This window comes from Rhinolophus ferrumequinum, chromosome X (assembly GCF_004115265.2).
Source record: "Rhinolophus ferrumequinum isolate MPI-CBG mRhiFer1 chromosome X, mRhiFer1_v1.p, whole genome shotgun sequence".
Classification (NCBI taxonomy): Eukaryota; Metazoa; Chordata; class Mammalia; order Chiroptera; family Rhinolophidae; genus Rhinolophus; species Rhinolophus ferrumequinum.
Genome location: NC_046284.1, coordinates 96,895,900 through 96,911,797, shown reverse-complemented (window position 1 = coordinate 96,911,797; position 15,898 = coordinate 96,895,900). Strand labels below are relative to the sequence as shown.

The 15,898-nt window shown below is 36.0% G+C and overlaps 1 protein-coding gene across 1 annotated transcript in view; it reads left to right on the top strand.

The window, feature by feature from the left end:
- CFAP47 (cilia and flagella associated protein 47) overlaps positions 1-15,898 on the top strand; it is a 374,965-nt gene that overhangs the window by 277,097 nt on the left and 81,970 nt on the right. Inside the window, exons 50-51 of the mRNA XM_033099951.1 lie at positions 2,924-3,094; positions 6,827-6,918. Of these exons, the coding sequence (XP_032955842.1) occupies positions 2,924-3,094; positions 6,827-6,918 (263 nt within the window). The remainder of the gene's footprint in view (positions 1-2,923; positions 3,095-6,826; positions 6,919-15,898) is intronic.

Sequence of the window (15,898 nt, the reverse complement as noted above, 5' to 3'; positions counted from 1 at the left end):
TTTTTGATGAAATTAATATGCCTCCAAAAAATTCACAAGTTGACAATAGCCCAGTCATACAGAGATATTCCTTAAAAGTGTTCCTCATTAGCGATAGGGAGTGGTGAAGCATGAAGCCAGTGGAAGGAGCAGAGTGGGTGTGAGGGGACCTAGTGTAAACAGGTCAAAACTTTGCCAGATTTAACTGTTGCCATGGAAACTTGTTTTTGGAGGTTTTCTAAGGCATGAAATAGTTTAAGTGATCAATGATCATTATCTGAGATCTGTTGCTTTAGGTCAAAATAAATGTTTTGGAAATGTGTGAATGATTTTTGCTATTTTTCCAATCAAAATCCCATTTATTCTATAGTACATTTGCTGATATTCAAACATGACTTCACGTGCCATTTCCCATATTCTGTGTCAGGGAAATATGTATGCCTTTGTCACTTACTAGCAGTGTGATCTGGAGTAAGTTGCCCAACCTTCTCTATGGCCCAGGTTGCTAAGCTTTCAAATAAGTCTAATGACTAATTAACTCGTATGTTTATTAAAAAGGTTGTATAGACACTGACTGGGAAAATTTTAGCATATACCTAACACAGAATAAGCATTCAATAACTGGTTTTTCATTCTTTTCCAAAAGAAAACCATTAATATAAAATTACATTGCTCTCAGTCTTTAAACGTGAGTCTGATACTTACATTTACAAGATAATATGAAACTAGAGAAAAACAATTCCTAATTTTATAAAACGACTTATATACTGAGAAATGTTTTTTTTTTATTGAATGTTAAAACAAGGATTTTGAAAAATCAACCCCTTAGTGTATTTAGCAGAGAAAAAACTCCATTTGTCAAAATAAAAGCTTATGCTATTGAAAATATAATAGCTATAATTACTAGTCCTATTCGATGTTTTTGTAACACTCTCTTTAGACAAACTGAAAATCTTTATTAAATCAATGATGCTGCATCTTAGAGAGTTGCTTTTGCTCACCACTACTATTTCTGTTAATACCTATACTTTACAAACTCTGATAAACCCAAGCACCAACCGTCAAGCTTTTATTTACTTTTGTTCCCTTTTGGACTGGTTGGGCCCAGCCAGAAGAGACGAATATAGGGAACAAACTAATCACATGTACATATACCATGTTTCCCCGAAAATAAGACCTAGCCAGACAATCAGCTCTAATGCGTCTTTTGGAGCAAAAATTAATATAAGACCCGGTCTTATTTTACTATAATATAAGACGTGGTATAACGTAATGTAATACAATATAATACAATACCAGGTCTTATATTAATTTTTCCTTTAAAACACGCATTAGAGTTGATTGTCTGGCTAGGTCTTATTTTCGGGGAAACACGGTACTATGGAAAAAATTACCATCTTTTGAAACATTCTTTTCATAATCACCGTTTACTGCATTTGGTTTGAAGGTTCATTGCTGACAGTCAGGTTGCTGAGTCTAATGTTCTTCTTTCAGTAAGTTTATAAGAATTTGACTGTTGGTCTCCTACTGTAGCTAATTAATAACCAAAAATAAATATGCAAGTTAGAAATGCAGTTGTTTAGAAATAAAATTAAAATTACATTGCCAAGGAAAAGGTTTTTCACTGGAAAAAATTAAGTATAAATTAGTGGCGTAATTTTGACTAAGATCCATTGTTTAAAAGTGTTCTTTCAATTAAAATACAAGCTACTGAATTGACCTGTAATTGCTTCCATAGTCCTCTTCATCTATTTCCCTTTTTTTTTGAGATAAATACTTAATTTCTCATTCTGGTGTATAATTTATGGTCTTGTTATAGTCATATAAAGCTTTTGAATTGTTTTCAAATGCTTGTCCAATTTCTCTTTGTTAAGGGATAATAAAAATGTAATAACGTTTAAATGGATATCCTAGAGGAAGAAAAAATAATGCTGAGTAAACAAATGGACTGAAATGAGAAAGAATGGAGAATGTATACTTTCAATTTTTGGGAGTATTTCATAGTATTTGAAATACTGATCAGGTTTCCTTATTATTCAGTGCACACATATGATTTACCATATGTAGGTTTATCCAAATAATGGCTTTATCTAACTGAATTGTTTTCTTAGTTTCATTTTCAAATTGTTCATTGCTAGTATATAGAAATTTAACTAATTTTGTGTGTTGATTTTGTATACTGTATGTTTGCTGGATATATTTATTAGGTATAACATTTTTATTGTGGAATCATTAAGGTTTCTACATATAAGATCATATCATCTGCAAACAGAAATGATTTTACTTCTTCCTTTCCAGTTTTGATGCCTTTACTACTGTATCTTGCATAATTGCTTTGGCTAGAAATTCCAGTACTGTGTTGACTAGAAATGGCAAATTCAGGCATCCTTGTCTTGTACCAATCTTAGAGAAAATATTTTGTTTTTCACGACTGGGTATAATGTTAACTGTGGGTTTTTCATATGCGGCCATTATCATATTGAACAAGTTCTCTACTACCCCTATGGTGTTTTTATCATGAAAGGCTGTTGAATTTTGTCAAATACTTGTTTTTCATCAATCGAGATGATCATGTGTTTTTTTTCCTTCATTCTGTTAATATGGTATATTACACTGATTATTTTTCGTATGTTGAACCACTCTCCATTCATTCAGTTTTCTGAGAGCTGATACCGTTCTATTATTGGCCAAATTTTCTTAATTATTATAAGAAATCTGTTTGAAAATTATCATTTTAATGGAGATTTTGAAAAAGTTTCCTTGACCTTTCCATTAAATTATTCTGCACCTCCATCAGATTTAATTCTAATATTAGCACTTAGAATTATGTTTGGCTTAATATTTATTTGTTTTAAGGTGGAGCTACTTTAATATCTGAAACTGACCTTTCATTTTAGGAAACTAATCCCTGGTTAATCTGACATTTTATACTTATGTGTTATAGGTAGAATTTCATTTTCCATTGAAAGCACACAAGATGATGATTCTAAGAAAGACATAGATCAAGATAATGATCAAAATGAAGATGAAGCTAAAGATCAAAATCAAGATATAATACCCTTCTATTGGAAATCAGGATCAGAACTATTCCAAAAGCTTGATGAGGAAGACTCAGGTAAATTTATTATTATGGAAAGTTTCATGATCAGTTTTCATAAGCCCTCATTCACTTTTAAATTAATAGATACTTTTCATTCACAACACATATAGAAATGTGTGTTGTATATATTTGTCAAAATTTTACTGTATTATTTCAGGATTAACTTTATACAGTTTACTTTCTGGATTTGTACTGCTGTTAACATTAACAGATTATCATCCTTCAGCTCAAAGGCTGCCTACTCTTTCTTAAGTGAAAAGCTTTACATATATTTCTGTTATTAATCAAAAAACAACAGTAAATTTCTGATAAATGTTAATGAGTGTATTATTTTTTTCTTTAAATATGCCTTGTATCAACATAGGTTATGATGGCAATGTTCCTTATACGTAAAAGAAAGTAAATGCTATATTTACTGTATTATAAAACTTTTCTATATTATAAAACTTCATTTGAATGTTGTTAAACATCATATCTTTTTAGTAGACATTCAAACGAAAATGAGATGATGGAGCATGGGTATAAACAAGGCGATTTCCTGGATAAGAGGGGAATGAGTTTTCTTATGGTTTACTAGTAAGAGCATAAGAGAAGAGTGAGTCTCTAGGAGCAAAGTTTTGGAGACAAGGGTATACCCAAGAAGAAGTCTTTATTAAATGAGTTTGTATTTAGTCAGGATACTTCGGAGAAACAGATACCACCATAATATTATAATGTAATGTAATGTAAAGTAGTTCTATTTTTAAGTTTTTGAGGATCGTCCATACTGTTTTCCATAGTAGCTATACGATTTGCAATCCTACCAACAGTATACAAGGGTTCCCTCTTCCCCACTTCCATGCCACTATTTATCTCTTGTCTTTTTGATGATAGCCGTTTAACAGGTGTGAGGTGATACCCATTGTGGTTTTAATTTGCATTTCCCTAATGACTAGTGATGAAACTTACATTTTAATAGTGCATATTATCTGAATGATAGAAATGTGTACACATATATACAGAGGGTGGACAAAAAATGTATACACATATTAGGAAATGAAAACTTTATTAAAATTGTAACACTCAGTATATCCTGATAACAAAAGACAAATCCAAGTCACGTTTGACTTCTGCAATTACGAGAGGTGCTCAAAGTGGTTACCATCAGCGTCCAGACACTTGTGATTACAGCGAACTACTGCTTCAGCAACGTTGACCAAAGTGTTAACATTTCTTAAAATATGTATACATTTCTTGGCACCCCCTGATATTTGGATATATCAATTATATATAATTTGTGTACCTCAGTGTATTTATATATGTATATGTAGATCTATATATCTATGTCTTTATTGATATATTAAGTCTGGAATTTTATACAAAAAAAAATGAAGTGTATTCTTGGTCATGAGATGATGAATCATTTCCATTTTCTTTAAGTTTTGCAGGAATTTCTCAAGTTACTATAGTGAATGTTATTGATTTTATAATTAGAAAAAAGTTATAATATGTTTAAGGCCTATATTTAACCAATGCTTGTTAATTATTTTTGTTTTTCTCTTCTTCAATAAAGCAACACTAATCCCACTCTAACCAATGAATTCATATGCAGTATACATTTTTAGCACTGTAGGAATTAAGTCAACTACATCACAACATTTCTTTATGTGATATTCACAACAATTACAAATAGTAGGTGTTATTGTCTTTATGATAGTTAATTTTATGTGTCAACTTGGCTCGACCCTGGTGCCCAGATATTACGTCAAACATTCTGGATGTTGCCATGAAGGTGATTTGGGATGAGAATCATATTTAAATCTGTGGACTTTGCTAAAGCAGATTGCCTTCCATAATGTGGGTGGGTCCTATCCAATCCAGCTGAAGGTCATCATAGAGCAAAGATTGCCCTCCCATGAGCAACAAAGAATTCTACAAGTATACTGCCTTTAGACTTAAACTTGCAACTCTTCCCTGAGTCTCCAGCCTATCGGCCTGTCCTACAGATTTTGGATTTACCAGGCCAATTATGTGAGCCACTTGCTAAAACTGCATACCCACAGAAACACACACACACACACACACACACACACACACACACACACACCACCCCCGACCCCCTCTGCCTGTGGTTTTGTTTCTCTGGAGAATCCTGACTAATACAGTACCATTCCACAGATGTCCAGACTATTCTACTGCTTTTTGCACTAACCCAGAATCATGGAGTATTCAGTCAGTCTTCTTAGATTGACTTCTTTTCTCTTCAAATTATTGCCCTGTGAGTTCAATGTGAATTAAAGGATTGGAAAAATCCATAAAATATACATAAGCTAGAAGATTTTCATTTTAAGAGATGAAACATTTAAATGTCATAAAAGCATTTAATGAGATGTCACATTTAAATGTCATAAAAGCATTTAAAATTCTTTCATAAAATATAAGGAGCAGCCAATACAAACGTGAGCAGCGGTTTCCTCAGTAATCTAACATCAATATAAATTTGATAACTTATTCTTTGCGCATTAATGGTTTTAACATAATTAATTGGTATCTAAAATAAATAAGTACAGGAGGCAATTCAAAATGTGGAGGCAAGATTTCCCTCAGGAACTTCTCACAGGCATTTGTAATAAGTACTCACCTAGATCTCTCTCTTTCTCCTTCTCACTACTGATGTCTCGGAATATCTGAATTGTTCTCAGCTCCACTAATATGATAAGTGCTTCTTGACAGCTGAAGTATCAGACTAGGACAGAATACAATATAATACAATACAGTACATTGCAGAACAGTGAAGTGTAGTACAGTAAGATACAATGCCATACACTACACTACAGTACCATACAATGGCATTCAGTACTTTACAATATAATATAATACAATGCAATGGAAAATAAGATACTTTCTCTTTCAGAAGAGAGAGACACTGAAAATCTCATGGTCTGGGCCCCTTATTTCATAGATGAGGAAAATAAGCCCCAAGGAGGCTAGTGATTTACCTAAGTAATTTAGTCAAATATAGTTTTTGGAATCTTTAAAACATGACAATACTGATATGAAAATTCATACAATTAACTGAAACTGGAGGACATCTTAAACCCAAAACTCAGCTAATGCTGGAGAATAAAGACTATCAAAATGAAAAACTGAACAGATGAGAACAAATAGAAACAACCTGGGTTTGATGCCATTACGGACCCTGCTACACAGATCTGTGGTAGACCAGAGTTCCGGTTTACCCCCACTGCAGCTTTCTTTGTATGAAATCACTAGGATCTTTTCTCACCCTCCCAAGAAACCGTAAAGCTCATGAACTATTCCTGACTTTGTCTTTAGACTAGATTCTTACGGTGTTAGAAATGTACCATTGTGAATTACAATACTGTATTTAGATATTTCTGCCTGCAATATGTGAATGTTTCAACAATTAGGAGGGAGAAGGATTGATTATTCTTTCTTTTGAAATATTAATTCTTAACTTAAAAGTAAAATATCCATAAGTTTATTTTTGCAGGGAATTGAAGTTACTGGGGAAAGCACAGAGCAGGGAGCTTTTCCAGGGCATTTTCGTGGTCATACAGGATGAGGCTTGCCTTATCGCTCACAAACTGTGATGAAATTACCTCTTTACCCTCCCCTCAAGGCTCTTGACAAATGAGTCCAGCAGAAAAAGTTTGAAAATGATATCTGTTCATGTTTCTCAAATTTTAGTTTAAGTATGGTGTTCTGAAGCCTATATTAAGAAGTGCTTTCTTGTTTATTTTCCAGAAGGTGACACGTTACACGTCTGGTATGATCTTGAGATCCATATCCATCCTGGGAAACCTATAGACATTATTGAGATGAAATGTATTGCTATGGTAAGAGCTCATTAAATGTTCATAGACTCTGTCTTTGTGTACACAGGGCTTTTTGTTGTACACTTAAATTGCTGTCCCTAAAAAAATCCATATTAAATAAGCCTACTGGGATAAATTACTCTAATTATAGCAATTTTGTTTTTAAATCCGGTAATACATACCTTGAATGCTTAGTGGAAAGATCTTTTAGTTGTATGGTATCTTATAGTAGCATCACTGATTAGCATTCTACCTGCGTATTTCAAGAGTTACTAGAGCCAGCTTAACCTTGGCCTATGTGCTTGCCATCACTGGGACGATAAAAGAAGCACTGTGCTCTCTAGACTCTTACGATATAGTACTGATTTCTTCCGTAGGCTTTTCACTTGCAGCAACTGGCTTAGATTTGGAGTTTTAAATAATAGTGACTAAGAAGACAGGGAAAGACAAATACCATGTGATTTCACTTAATTGTGGAATCTAAAAAACAAATGAACAAATAAAACTGGAACAGATTCATAGATACAGACAACAAAGTGATGGTTGCCAGATGGGAGGGGGTTGGGGCACTGGGTGAGAAAGGTGAAGGGATTAGGAAGTACAAATTGGTAGTTACAAAATAGTCATGGGGATGTAAAGTACAGCATAGGGACTATAGTCATAATATTGTGATAACTGTGTATGATGCCAGGTGGGTGCTAGATTTATTGGGGAGATCACCTCCTAGGTTACATAAAAGACCTCATCGATCTAACCACTATGTTGTGCACCTGACACTAATGTAATATTGAATGTCAACTGTAATTGAAAAAGGTTTTTTTTTTAAAAAATAAATAATAATGACGAAGAATAGGATAGTCTTATGTGAATTAAGTGTTATAAATCCATGTCCAGGATTATTTAATAAAGTGAAGTATTGACAATCCTAGTTTAAATGAAACATGAACATAGTATTCATTGTTGTTAACCATGTTTTAATTCAATTTAATTTTCCTATTGTTAGTACTTGAATATTTAGATCTATAATAAAGGCTATTTGCATTTTTAAATGTGAAGATAGGTTTTTTTCATACAATTGATTGTTTAGAATCTTGAATTTTGCTCCAACAAATAGAAAATAAGAAAAGATTTAAAACACGTTAAGTCTATAAATCAATTATTTGTCTATCGGATTTCTGGGTAAGTTTCCATTGAACCATAGAGAATGGATGGTTAAACTATTGAAATGCACTCAAGTGTAGGTTGCCAGAGCAGTCTCTTCTGAGTGGAAAACGATTTCATAGGATGATGATAGGATTATCTCACTCAATGAAAATGTCCAATTTCCGTGACCCTGTTAATCACTGCAGAATAAAGTCATTCTTAAACGTTATTTTTAAATGACGTAACTTTAATTATGAAACTAACTTGCCATAGGAATGATTACTAGATTAACAGTCATCTCTTTCAGGGCATAGGAGAAAAAAAAGTTTTTTTTAATTGGTCCAGGAGAAATTGGGACCATGAGGTGGCACCTCAAAAAGGGGGCCATTGGCTGCCTTATGTTTAAAATAGGGGTAGAGCTGAGTAGAAACGTGCAACACAAATCACCCCAAATAGATGTAATTCTAAAATTACTTACAGACGGAACTGGTGCATCTTCTCATTAAATAGCACATAAAGTACCCCTTTTTTGGAAAGAGTTATTAACCTTTCAAGAAAATATTGATAGAAATTGAGATTTTTCTAACTCAACTTCTCATAGTAAAGATTGTCATAGAGGTTGAGAAACACACATCATCAGGATACTTTATGTGACTATGTAAGAAGACTGAGCAAAAAGTAAAAAGAAGCCGCCACTGTCTTCAAGTATATTTTCATATTTATTTACTTATTTATTTTATTTATTTGTTTCAGGTGTACAAAACAACATAATGATTAGTTAGACATTTACACACTTCACAAAGTGAAAACCCCAGCAAGTCTACTATTCGTCTGACACCATACATAGCTATTACAATACCGTTAACTCCATTCCTTATGCTGTACTTTACATCACGTGACTATAGGACTAATGGACGTGACTATATACTTTTTAATTATAGTTGACATTCAATATTATTTTATATTAGTTTCAGGTATACTGCTCAATGGTTAGGCATTTATATAATTTATGAAGTGATCACCCCAATAAGTCTAGTACCCATCTGACACTATACATAGTTTTTACAACATTATTGACTATATTTCCCATATTGTAATCAAAGCCCTGTGACTATTTTGTCACTACCAATTTGTACTTCCTAATCCCTTCACCTTTTTCACCCATCCCTCCAACCCCCCTCCCATCTAGCAACTATCAGTTTGTTCTCTGTATCTATGAATCTATTTTTTTTTTTTTTTTAATTTATTGGGGTGACAATTGTTAGTAGAATTACAAAGATTTCAGTTGTGCAATTCTGAATTACATCATCCATAAATCACACTGTGTGTTCACCACCCAGAGTCAGCTCCCCTTCCATCACCGTACATTTGATCCCCCTCACCCTCGTCCCCCACCCCCCAACCCCCTTACGCTCTGGTAACCACCAAATTACGTTCCCCAGATTAATTTTCAAACCCCGTGGCCATCCTGTGGTCACCGACTGCCCTCCAATCCCCTCACCCTCCCCCCCACCCCCCACTCCCCCCGCCCATCTAGCAACCCTCAGTTTTTCCTCATTGTCTCCCAAACAGTTTCTGATTAGTTCATTCACTTATTCTTTTCTTTAGAATCCGCAAATAAGTGAGATCATATGGAACTTATCTTTCTCTGTCTGACTTATTTCACTTAACATAATGTTCTCTAGATCCATCCATGTTGTTGCAAATGGTAAGATTTCTTTCTTCCTTATGGCTGCATAATACTCCATTGTATAAATGTACCACAGTTTCTTAATCCAGTCATCTACCGATGGGCATTTTGGTTGTTTCCATGTCTTAGCTATTGTGTATAGTGCTGCAATAAACATAGGAGTGCATAGAGATTTTTGAATTGAAGTTCTGGATTTCTCCGGATAGATACCTAGGAGTGGAATTACTGGATCATAAGGTAGTTCCATTTTCAGAATTTTGAGATACCTCCATACTGTTTTCCATAGCGGCTGCACCAGTCTGCAATCCCACCAACAGTGCACAAGCGTTCCCTTTTCTCCACATCCGCGCCAGCACTTGTTGTTTGTTGATTTATTGATGATAGCCATTCTGACTGGGGTGAGGTGGTATCTCATTGTGGTTTTTATTTGCATTTCTCTGATGGTTAGTGAGGTTGAGCATTTCTTCATATGTCTGTTTGCCATCTGTATGTCCTTTTCAGAAAAATGTCTCTTCAAGTCCTCTGCCCATTTTTTAATTGGATCGTTTGTTTTTTTGAAGTTGGGTTGAGTAAGTTTTCCATAGATTTGTGATATTAATCCCTTATCAGATATATCACTGGCAAATATCTTTTCCCATTCAGTAGGATCCCTTCTTGTTTTATTGATGGTTTCCTTTGCTGTGAAAAAACTTTTTAGTTTGATATAATCCCACATGTTTATTCTTTCTCTTAGTTCCCTCGCGCGAGGGTGTATATCAGTAAAAATCTTACTCCGGGTAATGTCTGAGAAGTTTCTTCCTATATTTTCTTCTAGGTATTTTATGGTTTCAGACCTTACATTTAAGTCTTTAAGCCATTTTGAATTTATTTTTGTATATGGTGTAAGGAGGTGGTCCAACTTCATTTTTTTGCATGTGTCTGTCCAGGTTTCCCAGCACCATTTATTGAATAGACTGTCATTACTCCATCGTACATTCTTGCTTCCATTGTCGTAGATTAAATGGCCATATAGGCGTGGATTTATTTCTGGACTCTCTATTCTGTTCCATTGATCTATGTGTCTGTTTTTATGCCAGTACCATGCTGTTTTGATTACTGTAGCCTTGTAGTATAATTTGAAGTCAGGTATTGTTATACCTCCCACTTTGTTCTTATTTCTCAAGATTGCCTTTGCTATTCGGGGTCTTTTATGGTCCCATATAAATTTTAGGATTATATGTTCTATTTCTGTGAAAAACGACGTTGGCAGTTTGATAGGAATTGCATTGAATATGTATATTGCCTTAGGCAGTATGGACATTTTAACTATATTAATTCTTCCTATCCATGAACATGATATGTGTTTCCATCTATTTATATCTTCCTTCATTCCTTTCATCAGTGTCTTATAATTTTCTGAGTATAGATCTTTTACTTCTTTGGTTAAATTTATTCCCAGGTATTTTATAGTCTTTGGAGCGATTGTAAATGGGATTGTTTTTTTAATTTCTCCTTCTGATGTTTTATTATTGGTATATACAAATGCAACTGATTTCTGAATATTAATTTTGTATCCTGCCACTTTACTAAATTCATCTATCAGCTCTAATAGCTTCTTGGTGGAGTCTTTAGGGTTCTCTATATATAGTATCATATCATCTGCATACAATGATAACTTTACTTCCTCCTTACCAATCTGGATGCCTTTTATTTCTTTTTCTTGTCTGATTGCTGTGGCAAGAACTTCCAGAACTATGTTGAATAGAAGTGGAGATAATGGGCATCCTTGCCTTGTTCCTGATCTTAGGGGGAATGGTTTTAGCTTTTCCCCATTGAGTATGATGTTAGCTGTGGGTTTGTCATATATGGCCTTTATTATGTTGAGATAAGATCCCTCTATTCCCACTTTCTTAAGGGTTTTTGTCATAAATGGCTGTTGGATTTTATCAAATGCTTTTTCTGCATCTATTGATATGATCATGTGATTTTTATTTTTCATTTTGTTAATGTGGTGTATCACATTAATAGATTTGCGGATGTTGAACCACCCCTGCATACCAGGAATGAATCCCACTTGATCGTGGTGAATGATCTTTTTAATGTATTGCTGAATTCTGTTTGCTAATATTTTGTTGAGGATTTTTGCATCTATGTTCATTAAAGATATCGGCCTGTAGTTTTCTTTTTTTGTGGTGTCTTTGTCTAATTTTGGGATCAGGGTGATAGTGGCTTCGTAAAAAGTGTTTGGGAGTCTTCCCTCCTTCTGGATTTTTTGGAAGAGCTTGAGGAGAATTGGTGATAATTCTTTTTGAACGCTTTGTAAAATTCACCTGTAAAGCCATCTGGTCCAGGGCTTTTGTTTGTTGGGAGACTGTTGATTACTGATTCAATTTCCGTGGTGGTAATCAGTCTATTCAGGTTTTCTGTTTCTTCTTGAGTTAGCCTTGGAAGGTTGTACGCCTCTAGAAAATTGTCCATTTCTTCCAAATTGTCAAATTTGTTGGCATATAGTTGCTCATAGTAACTTCTTAAAACTCTTTGTATTTCTGCAGTGTCCGTTGTCACTTCTCCTCTTTCGTTTCTGATTTTATTAATTTGGGTCCTCTCTCTCTTTTTTTTAATGAGTCTGGCTAATGGTTTGTCGATTTTGTTTATCTTCTCTAAGAACCAACTCTTGGATTCATTGATCTTTTGTATTGTTTTTCTGGTTTCTATTTCATTTAATTCTGCTCTGATCTTTATTATCTCCTTCCTTGTGTTCCCTTTGGGCTTATTTTGCTGTTCTTTTTCCAGATCCCTTAAATGTGAAGATAAACTGTTGATTAGTGATGTTTCTTGTTTCTTTAGGTAGGCCTGCAAAGCTATGAATTTCCCTCTTAGGACTGCTTTCGCGGCATCCCAAAGATTTTGGGTCGTCGTGTTTTCATTTTCATTTATCTCGAAATATCTTTTGATTTCTTCCTTGATCTCCTGCTTGACCCATTCATTATTTAGTAATAAGTTATTCAGCCTCCATGAATTGGTGTGTCTTCCCGTTTTTTTCCTGTAGTTCATTTCTAATTTCATAGCATTGTGATCAGAGAAGACAATTGGTATGATTTCAATTTTCTTAAATTTATCAAGACTTGTTTTGTGGCCTAACATATGATCTATCTTGGAAAATGTTCCATGTGCGCTTGAGAAGAAGGTGTATTTTGCAGCATTGGGGTGAAATGTTCTGAAAATATCGATTAAATCCAAGTGGTCCAATGTATCATTTAAGGCTGTTGTTTCCATATTGATTTTCTGTCTGGAAGACCTGTCCCTTGTGGTCAGAGGTGTGTTGAAGTCCCCGACTATAATAGTGTTACTGTTGATCTCTGCCTTTATGTCAGTCAGTACCTGTTTTATATATTTAGGTGCTCCTATGTTGGGTGCATAGATGTTTACTAGGGTTATGTCCTCTTGTCGGATCGATCCCTTTATTATTATATAGTGCCCATCTTTATCTTTTAGTATGTTCTTCATTTTAAAGTCTATTTTGTCAGAAATAAGTATTGCAACTCCAGCTTTTTTCTCGTTTCCATTTGCATGAAATATCTTACTCCAACCCTTCACTTTCAGCCTGTGTGTGTCTTTTGTTCTGAGGTGAGTCTCTTGTATACAGCATATACAAGGGTCTTGCTGTCTTATCCAGTCAGCCACCCTATGTCTTTTGATTGGAGCATTTAATCCATTTACATTTAAAGTGATTATTGATAGGTACATAGATATTGCCATTTTTAAATTTGTAGTTAGGTTGTTTTGATCTTTCTTCTATTTACAGAAGACCTTTTAGTATTTCTTGCAATGCTGGCTTGGTGGTAATAAATTCCTTTAGCTTATTTTTTTCTGGAAAGCTCTTTATCTCTCCATCAACTTTAAATGATAGCCTTGCTGGATAAAGCAATCTAGGTTGTAGGCCTTTGTTTTCCATCACTTTAAGTATCTCCTGCCACTCCCTCCTGGCCTTCAATGTTTCTGTAGAAAAATCATTTGATAGTCTTATGGGAGTTCCCTTGTATGTAACCCTCCGTCTTTCTCTTGCAGCTTTTAGGATTCTCTCTTTGTCTTTAAGCTTTGCCATTTTAACTATAATGTGTCTTGGTGTGGACCTGTTTGGGTTAATCCTGGTTGGAACTCTCTGCACTTCCTGGACTTGTATGTTGGTTTCCTTCATCAGGTTGGGGAAGTTTTCAGACATTATTACTTCAAATATGTTCTCAATCCCTTGCTTGCTCTCTTCACCTTCTGGTATTCCTATGATGCGCATGTTGTTGCGCTTGATGTTATCCCAGAGGTCTCTTAGGCCATCTTCATTGTTTTTTATTCTTTTTTCTTTTTGTTGTTCCGTTTGGGTGATCTCTGCTACCTTGTCTTCTAAGTCGCTGATTCGATCCTCTGCTTCATCTAGCCTGCTGGTAATTCCTTCAAGTGAGTTCTTAATTTCGGTAATTGTGTTCTTTAGTTCCAACTGGTTTTTCGTTATGATTTCTACATCCTTCTTTATGTTTTCTCTAAGCTCGTTTGTTATGATTTCTACATCCTTCTTTATGTCTTCTCTAAGCTCCTTAAACATTCTTATCACCAGTGTTCTGAACTCTGTCTCTGAGAGGTTGGATACGTCTGCTTCATTTGGTTCCAGTTGTGGAAGCTTCTTCTGTTCTTTTATTTGGGACGTGTATCTTTGTTTCCCCATTCTGGCTGACTGTGTTTATTTTGATATATTAGGTAGATCCCCTAGAGTTCTTAGTTCTTGCTAGGTTATCTTGTGTAGTATGTGTCCTTTATATTTGACTCGCACCACGTCGTCCTCCTCTGCGTGTGCTCCAAAGGTGAGTCTTGTGTTGTGTACACTGTCCCGTTCAAGAAGATCTTTAATTGCTTCCCGCTAATGAGCAGGTGGGGTCAACTCCTGGGCTGACCTGCCGTGAGACTTGGCTCTGCCCCTCGCAGGGCACTCTGCTGCGTGAGGGTTGACCACCCCAATGTGATTTGGCCTCTATGGGCTCCAGAGCCTGCCGAGAACCCCCTCTAGGTATGTGACCTGCAGGTCAACCCCGGCTGCACTCCGATTTGGTCTGGAGTTGGCCCCCAGATATGCCGAGTCCCGTGCCACCCAAGCTGGGCCCCGGCAGGGAAGTCCCAGAACAAGGCAAATCACCAAGCACAGCAGCAACGACAACAGCAAAGAGGAAAAAAGAAAAAAAAAAAAAAAAAAAAAAAATAACAGCCGATAACCCCCGCTCGACACAGGCAAAGATATCAAAGATACAAGATAAAGCAAAACAAAACCAAGCAAAGCAAAACAAAGCAAAACAAAAAGCAGCGACCGTCTCGGCCTGAGCCCATCAAGCAATGACCAGGTTGTTCTCTGCTGTACCAAAGAGCCCCCTGCTTATTGCGCAGGCAGAGCCGGTCACCTGGTGCTCAGAGAGACTTTGGGACTGCAGACTTAAAAGCGTGGGCCTGAGGGGTCTGGATGATAGTCTCCACAAAGTCAGTGCAGCTTCTGCCCTTGTCCGCACGTATGCACACCGAGAGGAGCACCACCAGTCCTTTGTCCAGAGCTCGTGAGTCCTAGGGCACTCCTTCAGTGTGTGTGTATGGGTGCGGGCGGGAGATTTCTGATCTGCTGACCGTGCCTCACAAGCTGGGCCCCGGCAGGGCAGTTTCAGAACAAAGCAAATCACCAAGCACAACAACAACAACAACAACAAAGAAAAATATCAAATACGTTCACATGCAAAAACCACCTGATAACCCCACTCGACAGAGGCAAAGATATCAAAGATATAAAGACAAAGCAAAACAAGACAAAACAAAGCAATACAAAAAGCAGCGACAGTCTCGGCCTAAGCCCACCAAGCAATGTCCAGGTTGTTCTCTGCTGTACCAAGGAGCCCCCTGCTTATTGCGCAGGCAGAGCCGGTCACCTGGTGCCCAGAGAGACTTTGGGACTGCAGACTTAAAAGCGTGGGCCTGAGGGGTCTGGATGATAGTTTTTACAATATCAGTGCAGTTTCTGCCCTTGCCTGCACAAATGCACACTGAGAGTGGCACCACCAGATATGTGACCAAAATTCTTGAGTCTTAAGGCACCTCTTCAGTGTGTGTGTGTGAGTGCGGGCAGGAGATTTCTGATCTGCTGAAAGCCCAGAGCTGCGCCTG